Source organism: Ixodes scapularis, unplaced genomic scaffold (genome assembly GCF_016920785.2).
Source record: "Ixodes scapularis isolate PalLabHiFi unplaced genomic scaffold, ASM1692078v2 PGA_scaffold1__304_contigs__length_218370807, whole genome shotgun sequence".
Classification (NCBI taxonomy): Eukaryota; Metazoa; Arthropoda; class Arachnida; order Ixodida; family Ixodidae; genus Ixodes; species Ixodes scapularis.
In genome coordinates this window covers 33390873-33411893 of record NW_024609846.1, presented here as the reverse complement: position 1 = coordinate 33411893, position 21021 = coordinate 33390873, and the positions used below count along the sequence as shown (strand labels likewise).

The window sequence follows — 21021 nt, the reverse complement described above, 5'->3', positions numbered from 1 at the left end:
GAAGTCGAGGGAATCGCCGACGGGTCTTGCGGGCCCATGCCTTTTTCGTTTTTTTTTTGTGTTTTTTTTTTCTGTTTGAACTTGTTATGTGTGGGAACAGCATAAAAAAAACCTTCAATAACGAAATGGCTCAATTTTGGTTTCGGGTCTTAGATTAAATTAGATTTTTGGTTCTAAAACTATGTAGCCAAAAACAAGTCTCAAAACATCATGCGTGATTGCCGAGAAACCGCCAACCGCGTCTCAGTGTGTTTGAACAGGGTCGCTTGCGAATCTCATCCGCAACCGCTTCGCAAACGCAGCTAAACCGCCAGTGTCAATGGGCCATTAACGCTTAGAACATCACAGTTTATATTTACAAAAACTTTAAAACAGCGCAAAATAACCGATGGTTAACAGGAAGACTTCCAAGCATTGTTGAAGTGAATGGTCGTTTCCAAGCTGTTAATTAAATAGTAGCTTGAAAAAAAAAGTTGTAGTTCACAATTACGAGATACGCGTCATACCGAATCGCAATTCTAATTATTCAAACTTAAAATATCTGAAAGCAATATGTTGTTTAAATCGTCACGCCCAATTCCTACCATATCGAATTTACATGGAGATGTCCAAACTTCAGTAGAGTTGTTTCAGAACTCAAGGCAAGTTTTCAGGCTTAAACTAGGGTCTCATAACTTTCTGGTAGGCCGGGTTAGATGTCTGTCGCAACCTCGAGGGACAAAAAAACAAACAACAAGTAAATATAAATTAGAAACGAAGCATACATAAATAGACCTATAAAAGCATTTAAACACAACGAATCAAAGTGAACGAATATTTAAACAAAAGATACCAAGGTGTATTCACGAAAAACCTACATGCAAATAACAAGACTATTTTGTAATAAAGATGGATATACCTTGTATACACGTATTTATATATATGTTCTGATTCAATATTTAGCTAATTATGATGTTATACACTAATTGTAACCATAAAACTTTACCAATCATAAATCAAAGCCAATATAAACTGGGGCATTCGCACAAAGCAGAAGGCTATGGTAAATGGAAGGACTGGTAATGACGATAGGCGATACTTGTGATACAGTGCACTAAATACAATATACAGGATTTCCAGCAAAAACAATTTAGAGGGTTTTTTTCACCGCACAATTGAAATATACATTGCCGAGTGCTCATTTCCACCCCCCCCCCCCCCCCCCCCCCCCAAAGTGTAGCGCTAGAGGTTCGAATCAGATGCCAGAGTTTCAGCACTAAACGTTATCTATTCAAGAGTTATAAGTAATTTTCTAAAATTTTCAGTGGGAAAATGGCGGCCGACGGAGCTCTCAAATACATGGAGCTCTATGACGCCAGAAACCGAAAACGGGCAGCAATGGGCCCCATTTTTTCATTGAAATTTTCAGAAAATCACTTATAACTTCTGAATAACATATCGGTTCGTGCTGAAACATTGGCATCTGGTTACGACCTCTAGCGCTACCTTTATTTGGGTGGAGAGTGAGCGCTCGGCGACGTATATTTCATTTTTGCTGTGGAATGAACTTTTGCTTTTTTTTTTTTCCGGGACACTCTGTACATAAGAACTCAAAATACTTTTAGCGAAGTCATGCAGGCATGAACCAGGGGCCTAAAATTTGAGATGCCGGTGATAACAATGTGCCATAAATATAAATTAGCGGGAATCTGCACGAATACGAAGTGTTCGGTGTGCGTAGCAACGCCATTTCTTTTCACGCGCTTAAGTTTGCGACAGTAGCAGGGGGCACCTGCTGAAAACGGGTCGCAGGCCGGGGGTCACTGCAAGAGCCCCGACCAGCCGCGGACTTGTGGGAAGGCCTTCGAGTGCTGGATCTCGACCGCGGACCGGGTTTGGATACCCCTGACTGAAACGGTTATCCCATGGAAGTCATGAGAGTATACATCACATTTATGTTCAATAGAATAGTAGTAGAATTACTAAATTCCTCTGACACCTCAATGCCGAAACCTTTAGTGTGGTGTCAAATTAACGCAAGATATTTCAAAAGTAGCTTACAGTTGCTTAGAAATTGTCGGTAACGCCAGACGCTGCAAACGCATCTGCGCTGTGGCAAGACCACTTAATAGTTCAAATGTCATCACAGGAGCGGTTCGTATCTGCAGAAGAAAGACAGCCGATCCTACGTTCCCACATAAATATAATCTCGCTTAACATGGACACGTAGCAGTTGGCATTTGCCCCTGAGTTTCGAAAAGGAAAGCAGCGAGGAAGGCACCCGCCGATATTGAGAACAATGAATTCACGCTTTCTCATCTTCTTATATGCCACTGCATTTATACCGCTTGGTAAGTGAGCAAACCGTCATTAATTAGCGAAGTGATCAAAGTTTTTCAAAGTGAGCCAATAGCATTGAAGACCACGTGTATTTTTTACTTTTGGGCTTACCTCTTCACTATGTCTCACACAACATGCCTGTAGAGGACGCGCTTGCATATGTCTCTGGTTGCTTGATTGCAGGAGCTAATGTGCACTCACTCAGTCAAAAGTAAAAATATGATTTCTCACGTTGGCGACTTTGTTGCTTGTCTCGGAATGTCTATGGAATTTAACTGGCTGAAAAAGTGAGTCACAATTTAAGCGCGTTCAAATTTATATTTCTCTTTTTATCCACCCCAGTGAAAAATAATATTTGTATGAGAAATTTCTTCGTGCAATGCACACATATGATCAGATAAGATCACAAAAGAACGTAAAAGAATCATACGTGTCAAACGTATGTTTCTTCGAGAACTTTATACGTGACAAACGTATAAAGTGCGACATAGCAAAAACACATTACCTTCTTGTATTTTCTGATTTTATTGTACAACTGCAATGTTCTCATCAACGACATTTGATTGGTATATGTGTTCAACGCGGGTACCGACTTGACGCTTGAACAAAACGCTTATGTTCTTTTTGTTATAGTTTTGTCCAGTGTATTAAGAGCATATCAACATAATTATTTTGTCCTCAAGGAAAAGGTGTATTTTTGAGATCGAGAAAATTTATACATATATCCTCTTTTCGTTTTCTTTTTTTGTAAACACAAATTTTAGCGCAAATCGTGCTCTTCAACTTCCACTTCCGACCTAAATATTACAGCATCTGCACGTCTCGACCGCAAAGACCAACATAACGACCGGCGGTGTAACTGTGGGAAGCGTCAGAAAGCAAAAATTGTTTCTTCGAGAATCATCAATGGTACGGAGGCCCCACCGGAACACTGGCCGTGGGTGGTGGGAATCTATGATTCAACCGACACCTTAGTATGTGGAGGGTCTTTAATCAACGAGGAATATGTGGTGACCGCAGAGCACTGCTTTGCGTAAGTGCCTGGTATTTTTTTTTACTGCAACACTTTATTATGATTTATTTCCCTAGAATGGCTAATTTGTTGTCTCAACTATTTACTGTCGTCTCTTTGTTTGTTTGTAGCTGTATTGACTTTATGCTTATGCAATTTGTTTTTGAGGCATAAAACAAATCACGTTGTTCTGAATTCCACGACTAAAAAATATTCAGAATCTGATGTCGTCGCACACTTAGCCGTACCACGCGATTGCCAAGTTTTTTATTGTAAGATATTCTTACTTTTCAGGCATTCAAAATACATATAGGGTGGAAGGTAGGATTTAAACACCAATATAAAGTTGTAAATTAATGAGGAAAACAACCTTGTGCTTGGTCAGAGTGCATCGGAAAGTTTGCACCTAAATTGTACTCATCAAATTCAAATTTTCTTTGGAAAAATTAACTTTTTTCTTATTTCGCGAGTGTAATTGTTTTACTTTATTTTTTTACTTCAAGAAATAAAGATGCGTGTGAGTTTTCAATTCGTCTTGGAACCATTCTCAGAACCAATTTCTCTCAATGTATCAATACCCAACAAGATTCAACTGCACAAAACATGGCAGTCAATCAAACAAAATTACCCAGAGAAGTAGGTGAAGGCAACGTCTCAGTCAACAAGGCTTCAGAAATCCAAGTGATCTGTGTTGAAGTTGAAAGCATCTGCACCCCTATACAAAAGGATTGTGGCCCTTTCTTGGTGCGTACTGAGCAAGAGTCTTAACACCACAAATGTTGGGCCTTATTCTGTTCTTTTAATCGTATTGCTCTTACAGAAAGACATTGCTGTTGTAAAATTAAAAAATAAAGTCAACTACTCAGAAAATATTCAGCCAATATGCCTTCCGGAAAACGGTGTCGATCCTCCTACAAGCAGTCCAGCCTATGCCGTGGGCTGGGGAAAAATATATGGTAAATTCCCTGATTTTACTATTTTACTACAGACGCGTATTTTTCTCAGATAAAACCGCGCAACTTTGCATTCTTATACTTTTATATATTTTACTGGTAATTAAAAGCGATGTATAACTCTTTCACTAGGAAGAGGGGCAAAAAAAAAAGCCCTTTTCCTCTCACTTTGCGCTTCGTCTGCTCCGTCGAGTAGGCTGTAACTAACATCCATCTGGCGTTCGAACTCAGTTTAAAATCACGTAATTTTGGAAATTTCATGTGCAGATGCGCGGATTTAAGTATGCAAGTTATCGTGTATTGCTATGCTTGACAAAAATTTACTAACCGGGTCCAATTTTGCTCTTACCTGTGTGCCAAAAAGAAATGGGAAAATTGTTTTAAGAGTGGCCGGTCTCTCCGGCGAAAAGTAAACCCGGTAGCTGCAGCCCTTTTACTATTCAAAGTTTGTACCGGTGTAGGCCTTTAGCAGCAGCGAGTGGAAATCTGGAATAATAAATAAAGACGTTCACTTCTGACGCTATAGACTTAGTGGTTAAGGGTAGTACTGCTGACTGATTCCACTGCCATTTGAAGTAACGGAACAAAGATACTCGAGTTGATAATTTACTAAAATAAAGCAACATAGCTATATACGTTGATCTGGGAGTAGTCATAAATATTCTGAGAACGCGAACCACTCAACAACCGCAACCGCGAGCAACAGTTCGATGTTCAGTACAGCCCTCCGTTACAGCCCAAAGATGGAGAACGGCAACCTCCCGGTTTGTCGTCTGCTAGCGGAATCGAGCGCGTGCCCTCTCTCTTGTTTTACCCCGCCCAACCTGCTGAACTTCCCGAATGTGTGGAGAGGGTGCTGCGGTCGAACAAAATGGCGATAGGAAAATTGATGCATGAGCATGTTTCAACTCTCGGAAACATAAATTGAAGATTCCTTTCCAGCTACATTTTGTACTAATTTTTAAAATAAAAAGAATCTAGTCACGTTGTGACGGTCAACAAAGGTTAAAGGGATACTGAACCGATATCTGAACTTTTCAAAATAAGCCCCGGACGAGCTGCCCGGGACGTTACTATACCTAAAAATCAAGACCATACCAAGGGATGGTGATCGGATTATTATATTTCTTTGATTGAAGAGCCGCGTTCGAGCAATCCGTCGGCCGGAAGCCGCCGGTGCGATTGACGCCACCGCGGAGGAGCCCTAGCGGAACTGACGTCACAGACCTCTCGCTCCTTGGAAGACTCGGTTGTCCCGCTGCAGTCCTAATGGAGAACCGCGCCGAGTGTTCCTCATTCTGATCCAGTTTCTTCAATAATTATGCCGCGGTACTGCGCTGCACAAGACTGCTTGAACAGCGTATGTTACAGCGGCAGGCCTTCGCACAAGTTTCCGAGTGAGCCCACGTTGCGGAAGCTGTGGATTCGCGCGGCCCGTCCTTCCCAGCCAACATGGAAGCCCGCCAAAGGCGATTGTCTTTGCACGGAGCACTTCGAAGACGAGGACTACAAGACGAGCCCGAAGTTACTGCAAAGTCTGGGCTTGCCTGTAAAACAGGCCTATTTGAAGCCTGGCGTGGTGCCATCGCTCTTCACGCGAAAACGCAAGCGAGAGCGGCACAGCGGCGCCGTGCACGGCGCCGCTGTGCCGCTCTCGCTTGCGTTTTCGCATGGAAAAACGGCGACGGAAAGAGGTGAGCGCAGTTACTAAAATATTTTTCTGCTTGTTTCTGAGAGGAAAGCACGAATGCGAGTGGTCGTGAGATTAGCGTAGTACATTGCGCGACGCTGTTAGCGCAAGCCTGCTAACTCGCCTTTGAGGACGAGCGCGGAGAAACGCCGAGATCGCGTTTTCGCTAGCAGCGTCGCGCAGGGTAAGTGTGTACTATATCCGTGTTCGCTATCGTGCCCTTAGCCGGACGAAAGGTTGCCGCCAATCGCAGGTGCTCCACTGTCGGTATCGTGTACATGGCGAGACTGCAGCTATACTCTGTTTCACCTTATGATGTACCGCAGGAAAGGCTACAAGCTCGAGCTTGTAGCCTTTCCTGCGAGCTCACAGCGTAGGCAGCTGCCTACGCTGTGAGCTCGCGATTCTTGCCTTCGTTGCGGTACAACATGAGGTGAAACGGAGTATAGTAGCTGCGGCGATGGCACTCGGTTTTCGGGCTCATTTGCTAGAAACTTGCTTTGAAGCTACGAGCTTGCGCCGGCACCTTTGGCTCAGTTGTGAAGGCTGGTATTTATCTTTATTACTACTGATAAATGCCAGCTAATTTTAATTTGAGAACTTTGGCATAAACCAATAAATATCGAATTTTGATTTGGGCTACCTGAAAATGGCACATAGGACCGAGCTGAACCATTCCTGGGAGAATGTGGTTAATTGATGATCTACGTACTTCCTTTTGGTTTGCAGCGGGTATATTCCGAGCTTGAGCAGGATGTGCAAACTCCGCGGCATCTTGAGCATGTGCTATTCTTCATTGTGGCGCATAAGGAGATGCTGTTGAATTTCGGAATAGGGTACTCACAGTATGAGTGCCACGCCATTTAGAAAAGTGTGCCTGTATACATCATTCTGTTTTGGAAAACTCATTTTCCTCTCTGGTCTGCTCTCCCTGATGAGGTGGTCAAGCTGCTGTCGCTTCATCTGTTCAGTGTTAACCTGGAAGGCAGTTTCTCTCAACTGCGGAAAATAAATGAAAAAGAGCGCTGCAGTTTTTTTTAATGAGAACCTTGTTATGGTACATATTTCCACCCCTTGTTTATATTTCTGATTACTATGACGATATCTTAGTTATAGACCAACACGCGGCCCTGACGTCACGCAGCTGCGGTGGCACTCTTGACGGCACTGCGCAGGCGCAGAGGCTTCACTTCACGTGAATTCGGTTTCTGCGTTCGCACAGTCCCCACACCTGGTGTGGGCAAATGCAGGCTTTTTTGTAAACAGTGTGCCGGTTTATAAGATCTTGTTTCGTCTATGTTCTTCCCATACATTGAATACATGCTCGCAGTAATGCTTCACGTCGACAAGTGCCGAGAATGCCTAAAAACCTGGTGGTGTATGGAATTAAATTGCAGCGAAAATCAATTCTAGTGCCAAAAATAGATGCTGCTAAACGCGTGCCAATTTAGAACAAAAATAAACACTGCGAAATCTTTTGCTGAGTTACTCTGTCTTAATCTCGCGGAATGTGGTGTTTGTTTATAAAGTTCACTAAGAACACCAGCTGGCCATTTATGACAATTGCACCCCAATCAAGAGGTTATTACAAGTGTTGTTCAATTTCTCGACTCGAGGCAAGGCCACTAATTAACCTCGGTCGTCATTCGACCGTTTCATCTTAGTGTTCATGACTGTGCACTTGACGGTGTGATTTGCTTACCAGTTCAAGCAAAGTCAAGATGAGGAGGGTACACAGAGTGACATGAGCCTAACGAAGATAAGGGCTTGGGCCAGTCACCCTCATTTGAGCAGAACCTGGGTGTTAGCAGCATATTGACAGTGTGTTTGTTCGCATGTTGTAAGTTTTTATGCCTATCATTTATAGATAATTGCTGAATTGCTGGAGGCACCGGCACAAGCAAAGGCCACACTCATCGCTGAAGAGGTCAGCACATCGTCAACCCCTTCTGGTGACGACACTGAGCAAGGTCCTGACTCTGGACATGAACCAATGCATGATGCAAATGCTGGCATCGAAGAACCTTGTTCGAGCTCAGGTATGTGCGCCAATTGAAACTACTCGGCTGACATATTTTAGTACTGAATTCTGCCAAATTAGGGTAATCTAGCCTATTGCTGATTACATGAGCCAAGGATGATTTTGTTTTGAAAGACACTTTATTTCCTCTGCTGTGAACAGCCCCCTCCATCAGTAATGCCAAACAGGCTCAACCTGACCTTCGGAACGCTGCTACGCAGACCTCGGGCATCTACAGAAATCGAGGTATGTATTTGCAAGAAGAAATTTCACAGAAGGCAGCATTGTTCAGATCGTTGTAACACGTTATGATGGCACAGCCATACAAGTCACCTTGAAGACTTCATCACGAAAGTCCCAAACGAATCCTGTCCTCGTGACACCACGATGCTCCTCACCAAATCATGTCCCCCAGGCTCCATTAGATTGGATGTTGCCTGAAGGGCTGACTCTGTCGCCGCAGCCGCCAGTGCGCAGACAACCAGCTCCACCACCGGACCCACCACAGCTGCCAACAATAAACAATGAGCTGCCCAGTGCAGGCCAGGAAGAGTCTGTTGAAGAGTGTCCCACGGAGCTGCCAGAGCCACACGTGGAAGCAGACAGCCTATACCTCCCCTCTGACGCTAGCTTCCTCATGATGATGTCCGACACCGGCTTTCTGAGGTTGGTATCAGTCGGATATATGTCATCTTTAGTGACGAGTATGAGAGGGTGTGTAAGAGGTTGCTTTTTTCTTTTCTTTTTTTATTCCAGGGATGCACAGCAGAACACTGCATCTGACAGCGCACTCAGTCAGCATGAGAGCAGCAAAAGCATCGACTACGTCTCGGAACGAAAGTTTATTGTTTTCGAGTCTTGTTTGGACGAGCTACTAGGTAATTGTCCCGAGTGCACTGCACTGTGCCGCATCACAGAGAAGAAGATCAGAGGGACATGTCTCCGGGTGCACAGAATGTGCAACAATGGCCACCAACACACCTGGACCAGCCAACCATCAGTGAATAGGAGGGCCCTGGGCGATGTGCTCCTAGCTGCAGCAACGCTCTTCTCTGGGAGCATCGTCAAAAAAGTGCTAAGGCTCCTCCACCAGATGGGCGTGCCCTGTTTATCGTACGAGACATACTTTAAGATTCAGGGTGCCTTCCTTCTACCAGCGATCAGACAGGTATGGCACGTTTTCAAGCTTTTCCTTTCCTGTGAGAGGTTTATTTTAGGTGCCAATATTTCAGGCACAGCACTCCTATGGGATCCTGAATGGTGTAGTACATGCGTAGGAAGCACCATATGTTTCTGTCTACAAGTCACACACTCCTATAAACGGCTGTTTTTACAAAAAGCTTGATATATACATGTTTGCAAGTGCGTCTTCAGGGTGCCTCCATCTTGCCGAGTTGGGTTGTGCTTGGGCGCGGCCATAGTCTGATTACGACACCTTAGTGAGGCATCGTAATCGAATTTAATGCGCCCAAGTGCACTCCAACTGGGCAAGGTGGCGGCGCCCCGAGGCCGTACTTGCAAACGTCTATAGGTGGCACATCTTTATACGGGCCGCAAGGCAAAACTGCATTGATAAGCTGTCATATGTATATTGTAATATAAGCACAAGTAAGAGCCAGCTTCAATGTTCTTGCGAACTACCGTGGGAAATTTGTTCTGATATGGCCGGCTGTAAGCTCTGCTGGAAGCCGGCATATTGCCAAGGTTCCGATTGTAAGGAAAAGCTGATCCGCCGACTTGAAGGCCACATCTAATGGATCTAGGTCTGTACGATTCAATACACTGCAGCACCCGAGGCTACATCTAATGGATCTAGGTCTGTGCGATGCCATACAAACTACAGGCTCTGCCGATTCTCCTTTGTTGTAACTTTGATACGGCCTTGCACAGCTATGGTTTATACTTGCAAAAAAAGCGGTGTAAGTCGCACCTCTGTGTAAGATGCACTGACAGGAATGTGAGGAAAGAAACAACTTATGTGCTGGAAAATATTGCAAATAGGGAGAGCTGAGATGTCCTCTGTTCCTCTGCACCTATTTTTACCACACTCCTGGGGTGGAAAGGTACCAACTGTGTGGGCAAAACAAGTATATACAGGGTTCATGGCACATACTTCAAGCTCGAAGACTCGCCGCATTCCATGTGGGTGAATTGTCGCCCTATGTGTTTCTAAACGTGGAGGCAACGTTTTTAATTAGTTCTTATTCTCCTGCTTCGTGACTGATTGCACCTACTGGATAAGTGTACAGTGTAAAGGGCAGATTTTTATTTGGGGAATAAGTAAAAGAATCAAAAATAAATGTTTCCCAGGCCGATCGTAAAGATTAATCGGCGAGTACTCTATTTTTTATACGGGGTGGCATTTCTTCAAGGTTAAAAAAACGAGCCCGCTCTTGAGAAGGCGGCTCCTCGGCAGCCAAACTGTCCTTGTTGATTGCTACGAGGGGAACAAGACCTGAACAGGCAGGGGTGTATGCGACCTAAATAAGTGCAAAACTGTGCTTCTTGAGTTTCAATACGGAAAATGTCAAAAGCTATTCATCAACTAGCCCTTGCATAGATAATAGAAAGTAAAAAAGTGTTTTGCCAATCTACCTAGTAGTGCATATGTGCCTTCAATATTTATACTCACGACTCGGAGCATTTCATCCCCTCATTTTGAAAAGAAAGAAAGACGAATTACAATTTGTCAATGCTTTGATCGCATTTACTGGGATTCAAACTTAAATGCTGAACTTCCATGGACGTTCACATAAAGAAAAGAAGCTTGCAGTATACTTATAGGTGAAATGAAAAGCATGTTCAGGATTTATGTTTGTTTACGAAAGTCTTTGCAAATAAACTTCCAGGTGTGGAACAGGAAACAAAACGAGCTCTTCGAGCAAGCAAGTGGACGAGAACTGGTCCTCGCTGGTGATGGGCGGTCAGACTCCCCCGGGCACTCAGCAAAATATGGAACGTACACCGTCGTCGACGTGTCAACGAAGAAGGTTCTCCATGTGGAAACAGTGCAGGTAAATTTCCCCTGCTATAAATGTTCTGATGCTTCTGTTCTTCTGGAATGAAACCTTTCTGTAATTAATTGAAAATGAATGGCGAAAACAACTTGTTTCAGACATGGGTTGTCTCATTCAACAGCTCTAGTTGACTTCGTTCTGGATACTTCATGTTCGGTGTGATAATGCAATGTTTTATTTGTCACTTCAGTCCAACGAAACGAAGGGCAGCTGGGCAATGGAGCTCGAGGGCCTGAAAAGGACTCTACTGATTTGTGAAGCCAATGGATTGACTGTGGGAGGAATCATCACTGATCGCCACTCCATGATCAAGTCATTCCTTGCCAAGTGGTACCCCCAGATTCGGCACATGTTCGACTGCTGGCACGTTGCAAAAGGTGAGCCATAAGTAATCGGGGTTCCAGGTTATGCAAAAACAAAAAAAACATTTAATTGCAGAACACTCCTACCCTTGCCTGTCACTATACTTTGTTTCTGCGTATGTTGTACTGCAGGAAAGGCTACAAGCGGGAGCTCCTTGCTGTCTGGCAACTGCTCGGCGGCACAAGCTCTCGTGCAGCAGGAGCAGCTGCCAAGGCCATGAGCTTGCGCTTCTAGTTTTCGCTGCAGTACAATATAAGCTGAAACATAAGCCGTGTTTACATGAATGCGGCTTAGTCGCATCGAACCCAGTTGTCGCATTCAATGCGGTGATGTAAACAAACAATACAGTAGGAGAGCGCATCGCATTCAAGTCGCTAGACAGAGGTGGATTGAGATGGCGAATGCACATTTATTCAAAACATGTAAATGGAGGTTGCATCGCAATTTGGATCGGGGAGGATTATGGGAAGGCACCCGCTCTGGGAGCAAGCGAACAGCTGAGAACATGGCGGCAGCCACCCTCGGCGGCGGCGGAGAGCAGTCCGTGTGGTCGCCCGCAATATTTTCTCCAGAGAAGAACCGCAAGCTTTTATTGTCAAACTATGTGAGCGACATATAGCAAATCTGCTCGGTAAAGCGGCCCTTGTCCAGGCCTCGCGAAATAGGACCTTCGTGTCCGAAGGAGTCCCTAGAGCCTTCAGTGCAAGGAAAGACGCCGATAGCTCTGAGCACTGCATGCTAGGCAGAAAGAGGAGCTCCAACCTCGGTGCCGTTCCTGGCTGTGCCAGAGCCTTTCGGCCTCAGGGTCCGGTCGCGGTTGGCAAGGTTGGGCGAGGTGGCGTCCCCAGAGCGGTTGGGAACGATCTCGCTCACCAGGCCATGCGCATGCCGACTTGGAGCCCAAACTGCTTGGGTTTTGATGTTTCTTCCGTCCCGTAACTATTTGCGCAGTATCGAAGACAGCAGGCACAAACTTTACACTCGACGAAAGCGTCTAAAAAGTAAAGTGTCCTAGAGTGAGGTATCGCCATGTTTTTTTTATACTTGAGAAAATGGGGCAGGATTGGGTTTTTCTTGTTTTTGGTGTTCATAATTATGAACTCTTTATTTTGTCAAGCTGTTGTTTCTGGCAATGTAAGCTTGGTGCTTAGCAGAATGAATACAATGCTTCATTTTTCAGGCATCAAGAAACGCATGGTCTCAGCTGGGAAACTCAAATCCCTTGTGGGACTCCAAGACTGGGTGCAGGCAACTGTCAAGCACCTCTATTGGTGTGCGGAATCCAGCGATGGAGCGCCAGAGGAGATCCTTCCTAAGTGGACTTCCCTGGTGGGACACGTGGCTGACTTGCACGAACATGCCGACCCCCTGTATCCAAGGTGCCAGCACGGAGACCTGGGGAAGAAAAAGTGGCTTCCTGAGGGCAAGTAGACCACAGCATATTAACAGTGTTGACATGTTAGTGTTTCATACCAAGTGATGCTGTGAAGTATACACCAACTCATGTTTGCAAACAAACAGGTCCGGCCGATAGCAGTGCCACACATTGCGCAATGAGATGTGGGCAGACATGCTGGTCTGCCCACAAGTCTAAAACAAATTTTGCCTTGCACGCATGCTTGTCAAAGCCTTATGACTATTTACTTTGAATCGTTTATAAGAGGAAGACCAGCGCTCGTGGACCATAGAATTACACTTTCAGCGTTCTCCTCAATGCTTGGGTATTTAGAAAAAGGTCTGCTGCGACGCTGTCTGCTTTTGTGTGGTATGAATACCCGGCCGATTCAGTCAAGGCAATCCGTTTTCCAAAGACGTTGCCATGCTGACAATTATCGCATTCATTTAGGCTTAGAAATGGCCAGAATGGAAAGACTAAAAAATGTGGCAAGGTCATTGCTCATGCTTTGCGATTTAAGTGAGGTAAGGCAAAGTGAAGGCTCCTGCACCATTCGTTGCTGATTAACGCACCCGATACTGCAGCTACAACGACATATTAGTTCCAAAGCGAGCAGCGCTAACTCACCGGGGTACTGCCATGTTTCCCCGCATCTCTACCGAGCCAGTCGCGTGATTTCAAAATCCCTCGCCTAGGTACTGCAGTCAACTTGTAGCCATAGTTAGCGCTTCAAGCAAACGGGCCCTGGTGTGCCTTTTCTTGTGGAACCGCAATTTGCTCACACATAAAACTTTTGAATTGGCCTCAGGTTGAATTCTTTAACAATTTCAACCAAGTTGTTGTACTGGTTCTTAGTTTCAAGGTGTCTGGTTATGAATGTGGCAAGTTTACTGGCTCTCTATACTGGTTAGTCCATGTGGCAGCCAGGGAAGAACCTATGACTGCTGGTAGAGGGGAGTGAGCCGATAGGTGGTAGCTTCAGCTTTCTTCCGCGTGCATCGTTACCGCGCGGTGTTTATACGGACCGCTGGGACCTGTACTTACATGTTCGGGCACACGAGTCAACCAAGCATGACGATTTGGTGCATCATGCCTTTGCAAAATTAAAATCGGCATCGCTTGGTCTATTCGATAAAAAAATCTAGGCATCATAAACACGGGCAGTAAGCAGGACTGGTAGCAGCCTATTAAACTTACCCAATTTAATCTGTTCTTATCAGCTCTAACCCTTTTATTAACCTCTGGATATCATATATTTTTAATTTAATTACACAAAACTACTACTTTTTCTTATGAGCCTAAGTGTTATTGTTGTAATAGCAGATTTGAAACCACACAGTCTGTAATACAAGTGTCCTACTTTATCCAGGACTTCAGGCACACGACAAGCTAAAGAGCATCGTGCTGTCAAAGCCACTGCTGAAGGACATCCCGCAGCTCTCAACCTCAGCGCAAACCTACGCAACTGAGTGCTTTCACAGCACTGTGAACCAGTTCGCACCGAAGTCGACACACTTCGGCTACGAGAGCATGCAGGCAAGGTATGCAAGCTAACCAATTGTTTGCATGTGCCCGCTAAAGTCTTAACTTTTCAGAGTCTTTGTGGCAGCGCTGCATTTCAACGAAAACAGCGACAGGCCACAGGCGACTACTAAGGAAGGCAAAAAAAGGTTCCTGGTCAAGCGGCCTAAACAAACAAAGAGGCCAATTGCATCTCCCATGAAAGGGCCCTGCACATACGGTAAGATGTCAAAACGAGTACAACTACCAGCTTCTAACATCTAGTCTTAATTTCAGCCTATGTACAAGAGCTCATGAAGGAAACCCTCGCCCTCAATTGCCACTACCCGTCGTACCGAGCTGCACGAAAGGCCAACTGTGTCGAGGCTCCCCCAACTCTGTCCAGTGGATATGAACGCCCCAACAAGGACCTGCTCATCTCTAACCACCGTTCCCGGTTCAACTGCTAAGCTGAAGCTGAAGGAACATGTACTGTCAGGGAAAAATCAAATGCGAACAGAAGAGCGCGTGGCTTGCGGTACAAGCTGCGCCGCCTGGAAGCGAGCCTAGGGGCGAGGGTGCATGGCCTACCCGATGAGTTTACGCCCTTCGCTCGGCACTCCCCAAGCTTCGGCAGTGCGCCTCTTAGTGCACTGAAAGCTATCACCACTATCTTTGCTCACTCGGCGCATGCGGCACAAGGAAGCTTGCTGCTTGTAGCAGCTAAAGCGCGCACTCTCTCGGAGCGAGCAAAGATAGAGGTGGTAGCTTTCAGTGCACTAAGAGACGCACTGATGAAGCTTAGGGAGCGCCAAGCGGAGAGCATAAACATATCGGAGTAGGCCACGCACCTTCGCCCCTAGGCTCACTTCCAGGCAGCGCAACCTGTACCGCAAGCCACGCGCTCCTCTGTTTGCATATCATTTTTCCCTGACAGTACATTGTGCAGGAACTTGAAACATTTATTTACACTATGCACAAGCAGCAAAGCAGTTCGATCTGACGTGTCAATCGCATCTGTTCCGAGCACGAGCCCCCGGCCGCCAGCCCCTTGCCACGAGCTCCTTTTCAAAACGTCTGTGGCCCATTTTCTCGTCTTAGGTCTCCGATTGTTGGTACAGACTCCCCACCGAATGGGTGTTACCCCATTTTAAATTTGTTATCTCTAGTGGATAGAGAAGTTGGTCTTTTCAGAAGACTGCCCCTGTCCGGGCGCACTATACATGCACAAATCCTGCCGTCTCGCCCACAGAAAACCTTTTCAACTCTTCCTATCTTCCGGAGTAAACGTGGGAGCTGTTCCTTCAGAAGGACGAGCCCGCCCACCTCCAGACGTGGCGATTGCTGGCCTTTTGTTTCAAGGGCAGATCGAAGTTCTCTCGGGTAGTCTGACCTCCCGTTACCCAGAGTCTGTTAAAGAATGCTTTCCTTTGTTTCCATATTTCTCGGAGCATCTCTGGAGACGACGCAAAGTCTTCTCTTTCAGCCACTGGAAGTGCTGTCAGTCGTCGTCCCCTGAAAAAGCTAGTCGGTGTGAGCGGCTGGCCTTCGTCAAGCTCATTGTAAACGAATGTTGGGGGACAAGAATTTAGCATCGCCTCAATTTCGCATAGGACTGTGGACAACTCTTCTGCTGCGTTCATAGTTTTTCTCCCGATCACTTTTCTTAGTCCCACCTTCACGTATCAAACCAGTCGCTCGTAGAATCCTCCCCACCAAGGAGCACGCTCAACAATAAAACTCCCCTCGATGGTTGCATTGGCGAAGTGATTCACCACTTCTGAGTGTCGTAGGATCTTCCGAAGTTCTGCCAGGTCTCTGGAGGCTCGCTTGAAGGTTAGCGCATTGTTTGAGTAGATGATGCGGCAAAGTCCCCTCCATGACACAAACTTACGGGCAGCTACAAGAAAACTTCTTGTTGAAACGTCTGGTACGAGCTCCAAGTGAACCACCCGCGCCACTGGACAAGTGAACAGCGTGATGTACGACGTCCTTTGCCTGTATGTACAGCGGTCCTGCAAAATCTACACCAACTACCTCGAAAGGTTCAGCCTGCGTCGTTCTCGTACGCAGCAGAGGTCCCGCTGGAGCACTGGAGCACTCGCCGGAATAGCACTAAATCGCTGGCACGTTACACACAGCGCAGCATCTTCTTCACCAGCTCTCGTACCCCGAAGGATCCAATACCTCTCGCGGAGCTGGACTGGAGTGTGTCTTACTCCTGCGTGTAACACCATCATGTGAGCGTCGATCAGAAGTACCGTGGAATATCGATGCTCTTTCAGTAGTACGATAGGGTTTCGTTCATCGTATGTCATGTTGTTCGATCGGAGTCGCCCTCTTATGCGAAGCACTACCTCTTGGTTGATGAAACTACTGAAGTCTCGAAGAGGAGAAGTGGATGGGGTCTCGGTTCTGCTGGTCGCACGTCGAAGCTTGGCGGCAAACGCCGATATTAGCTTTTAGCCAATATGTCCGCGCTCCTTGGATTTCCTCTGCAGTCAGAGGCCCCGATTGTTTTCCCGTTGACCTAACGTTGTGAAGGAATCGAAACATCCACACTCTTGTTCTGTTGAGTTTTGAAGCCGAGCTGAATGCGGTGACATCAAGCAACGTTGCAGATGGTGTTGAAATGTCCAATATGTCAGCTCTCGGTCCCCTCTCCTCGAGCTTATATCGAGGTGGCTCCTCGCGCTTCTCCTTGGGCCATTCTTTAGCTGGCAGCGGCAACCAACTGGTCCCCGAACAACAGAGTGGAGTGGAGACCAATCCAAGGTGGTCAGACCTCGTGACATGAGGTCGGCGGGGTTCTCCTTTCCCGGCAGGTGGTGCCATGTCACACATTGCAGTTCTTCTGTGGCATTCCAGCAACCTTGTCATTTGCCAACCTGATGTCTGCCCTCTATGGAAGGCCGACTTCGCACCTCCCATTGGTCTTGGCGATCATAGTTTCGGAGTCTCGCATGACATCGTTGTCCAAAGGATCGTCCACCGATGCGTCGATGACACCCATCCTCTGAAGTTCCCAGAATTGCTTGAGGCTTGGCATGGGTTCGGGCTCTTGGACCGCCGTTCTCCGCATGACCACCCTGGAGCAACTAATAACCGGGGAGTTTGACCCTTTTCGTCCCTGAACCGCCCATCCGAATACGGGCTGCACTGCAGTCAAGCTTCCTCTGTCGGTGAATCTTTCCAATGATGTACTCCCAGTAGTGATCCGGGCCAAGCAGGATATCGATGCCCCGATGTTCCAGTCCGGTCATGGCATCTCCTACTAAGCAACCGAGCTCCTTTAATGTCGCGACGATGGATTAATCTGGGCTCGGGAGATTTTGTTCGCAGATGGTAGGTGTTTCTAGCATGTCGATTTCATATTTTTTGTAGTACCGTTGGTCCCGCAAAGTAAGCTGCACCCTGCGAAACATACGTTCGGTGCTTTCGCCTCTGAACATGCCGAACGTGAGGATCTCCATCCCGAGTTGTTTGCAACCGAGTCTCTGGGACAGCTCCTCCGTAATGAAGGAACGTTGACTGCTGCTGTCAAAAAGAATTCGGGATAGTCTTCTTTTGTTTTTGTTCTCGGCCCATGCGGTCACCGTCTGCAAGAACACTGCTGGCTTGCAGTTCTTTCCATTGATCTGAAGACTGACCGGTGTTTTATCTTCGCTTTCTGTTTTATTCACCGCGAAAAGTCGTTCCAGTACGTAATCCGGGTCACACATAGTAGGCGCATGCCATCCTTGACACCTGGTGCAACACGGCGTGCTTCGGCACATCCTCGCCGTGTGGTTTGCTTTTGTGCAACGAAAGCATCTGTTGCCAGCCTGTAATCTTTGTTTTTTTTTTCTCAGTGAGCTCAATATTGGCGTTGCAGTCAGGTGTGGCGTGTTCTTCGGATTTGCAGAACTAACACTCTAAGCCTTCAGTCTTGCCATACAAGGCCGCTGCGGTAGAGTTTCGAAGGTTCGTGTAGTTTGAAAGTTTCTTCGGCAGTTCTTGTTTAGGGAAACGAATTGCAGGCTTACCGCCAAAGTCGTCCTCTTGTTCCTCTGACGTCCTTTCCCAGCTCTCGACTTCAACTCGAATAAATTTGAGTAGAGTCTGTAGAGCTCTTAGATGAACATTCTCTGTTGGAGACTCGGGACTGGTGCCCGTCACTGCGGTGGCGTTCTTGGTGTCCTCCAACGACATCTTCCGGTTGTAATCCAGGGACATGTCCTTCGGTAGTGCTTGCAGTAGGAGCGAGTAGAGCATGGCGCAGTAGGATTCCTCGCCCACACCCAGTGCTCCAAGTCCCCAGATGTGCGCCTGAAGACTGTCGTACAAACGACGCAGGGTTCGGGCATTGCCCTGAAGTGGTACCTTCTGGATGTCCATCAGACTTTTTATGTGGTTGTGTACCAGAGTCTCTTGCTTGCCGAACCGCTGCTGTTGAAGGTCGATCGCGTCCGCATAGCATTGAGCGGTTGGCTGTAGTTTCGGATGGCAGCTGATCCATCTCCGGTAAGCGCTGATCTCAGGTAATTGAACTTTTCCGATGGAGTCAGTTCCGGATTCTCGTGGATTGTGGTTTCACTCCCAGAATGCTTGCCAATTCTTCCGGTTGCCGCTGAACTTGATAAATTCTAATTTTGGAAGCTTGACTTTCTACGGCTGTTGCTCTCCAATCGTTCGAGGGACCACTTGCTCGTTGGCTGTTCTCCACGCCCTTCGCCTTCTTTCTGAGCTTCGTGAGGCATGTGACAATCTTGTCAGTATAATCTATGATTTGTGTGAACTCCATTTTCACGTCTCTTTCGGTAATCAAAGGCTCGATCGCGGCATCTACGTGGCCGAGTTGATCCCGAGAGAGGCTTATGCACTCAATCAAAATCTCTAGGTCATCGATGACTGCTGGAGTCAGCTGAAATAATTCTTTTGCCTCGCTGAGGAGTTTAGTTACTTGTGTTTGCAGAGTCTTCCGTTTCTTCTTGAGGATGTCCATGATCTTTCAGTCTTGTCTCGATGGAACGTTGCTTCTGTCGTTCGATAGGTATTGCTTCGGTCTACCAGATTCCCTTCGTCGAATTGTTACGTAGCGGGTTTCCGCACAAAATGCATGAACTTCTGGTGGTCATTGTTGGTTACGTTGATGCAAACATTTATTTACACTATGCACAAGCAACAAAGCAGTTCGATCTGACGTGTCAATCTCATGTGTTCCGAGCACAAGCCCTGGGCCATGCGCTCCCAGGCCACTAGCTCCTTGCCATGAGCTCCTTTTCAAAACGTCTCTGGCCCATTTCCTCGTCTCCAGTGTGTGATCGTTGTTACACATTGTTTGTAAAGTAAAAAATTGGTTAGTTTGCAATAAACAGTGAGTTTCTTATATGTCAAATATTGATCTCTTCATTCTAACATTAATTATGTACTGCTCGTGCAAGCTGTTGCTCCCAAGTGCTTGGTAGGAAAAGATACATATTTAGGAGGTTTGAAGGTAGATAGCATGCAAACTTACTCAGCACTTTGACTGCTTGAAGCCCGTGTAGTCTGCAGGGTTCGGGGCGGGGAACTCTTTGCGGACCCTGGTCACCACGCAGCTGGGCAAGGTGACCCGGTTCTCCTTTCCGAGCCTTCCGTGTATCCACCAAACAAATTGGCAGTATGCCGTGTACCTGTACTTACTGCAATGATAACATAATAAAGTTATTTAGTTACACTGCCAGGTATCCACTTGGAACTAGAAGGCATTCATTGTTTTTAGTTCGATGGCCAGCAGCAAGACGCCACAAGCTGTAGTTTCATTAAAACAAGCATATTCGAGCGAGCAAGCATGTAATGAATGGTTTGCTTCTAAATTTTGGGTATGTTTTTCAGGCCACCAATAAAAACCTGCCTGTGTCGGAAACTTCAATTGCCAACATTGAGGCACTGCCTTTTCTGGTTCATCTAATGCAAATCTCGCTTTGCATCCTCCCTTTATTTACAAAGCGGTGCACATGATAGTAAAAAAGTATAGTAATTTAGTTTCACTGTACGTACGCATTTATCTCCTTTATGTTTCTTGTGCTGAGAGGCCGGCAGACTCTCAGCTTCCTGTACTCGAGGTCCAGGATATCCCTGTCCAGGCAGTACAGCTCGAAGAGCCTGTGTGCTGTGATGCAGGGAAGGCTCCCAGCCTTCTCTTTGACCTTGCACTGCTCCTTGCAGCACACACTTTCCACTGGTGTGGACATGATGCCACACCGGGATTCGCAGCAGCACCTGTTTCCCAAAGGTAGAAACATGAATTAGTGCATATGTCAACATTTCTGTAATGCTGTGTGGGCACTGGTGTGGCTACACACTTTGCCTCTTTCTTTTCTCAATCCAATTGTGTCACCCAAACACTGCTCAAGCCTCAGATGCCTTTTGGGAGTATCCACAACCACCATGCAGTCACTATACAGCAGCTACATTTTTGCGTATAATAATATAGTAATACTTTATTCATATTCCGGAATCTTTGACCCAGGCATAGAGGGCCGCAAAAAAGCAGTGCTGCCCATGCCACAAAGGCCTGAGTGCCCAACCTGGGGCCCAGCATTGCGCAAACACGTGCATAATAAAAAAAACAACAAAAAGAAACGTACAGCACGCACGTGAGTACTTCGACGGTGTATCGGCACTACGTGCAGGTTCAAGCCCGCACGCAGCTGATGCATCTTCAATTTCTAACGCGCCTTCGCGGGACAGGTGCACGGGTAGCCCCTGCCTTAGCACTGACAGTTTC

At 46.4% G+C, this 21021-nt stretch overlaps 3 protein-coding genes across 3 annotated transcripts; 2 read left to right on the top strand and 1 right to left on the bottom strand.

Moving 5' to 3' along the window:
* Nucleotides 1–2278: 2278 nt before the first annotated feature.
* Nucleotides 2279–5141, top strand: LOC121836038 (chymotrypsinogen B-like; the record flags this gene model as incomplete). Its single annotated transcript, XM_042290673.1, has 5 exons — nucleotides 2279–2330; nucleotides 3130–3352; nucleotides 3835–4075; nucleotides 4152–4287; nucleotides 5008–5141. Coding segments are annotated over exons 1-5 (786 nt in total), but the record flags the coding sequence as incomplete, so codon positions are not given.
* A 464-nt stretch (nucleotides 5142–5605) lies between these two features.
* On the top strand, nucleotides 5606–19775 carry LOC115330879. The gene is made up of 12 exons (XM_040206661.3): nucleotides 5606–5915; nucleotides 5956–5978; nucleotides 7842–8013; nucleotides 8157–8240; nucleotides 8315–8660; nucleotides 8751–9162; nucleotides 10844–11008; nucleotides 11202–11388; nucleotides 12555–12797; nucleotides 14140–14311; nucleotides 14366–14511; nucleotides 14568–19775. The coding sequence occupies exons 1-12, from the start codon at nucleotides 5606–5608 to the stop codon at nucleotides 14738–14740; spliced, it is 2433 nt and encodes an 810-aa protein (XP_040062595.3). The 3' UTR covers nucleotides 14741–19775.
* LOC120837365 (P2X purinoceptor 7) lies at nucleotides 12675–20485 on the bottom strand. The gene is made up of 3 exons (XM_040206656.2): nucleotides 20292–20485; nucleotides 19768–19933; nucleotides 12675–12769 (listed from the first exon to the last, which is right to left on the bottom strand). The coding sequence occupies exons 1-2, from the start codon at nucleotides 20483–20485 to the stop codon at nucleotides 19768–19770; spliced, it is 360 nt and encodes a 119-aa protein (XP_040062590.1). The 3' UTR covers nucleotides 12675–12769.
* Nucleotides 20486–21021: the final 536 nt, after the last annotated feature.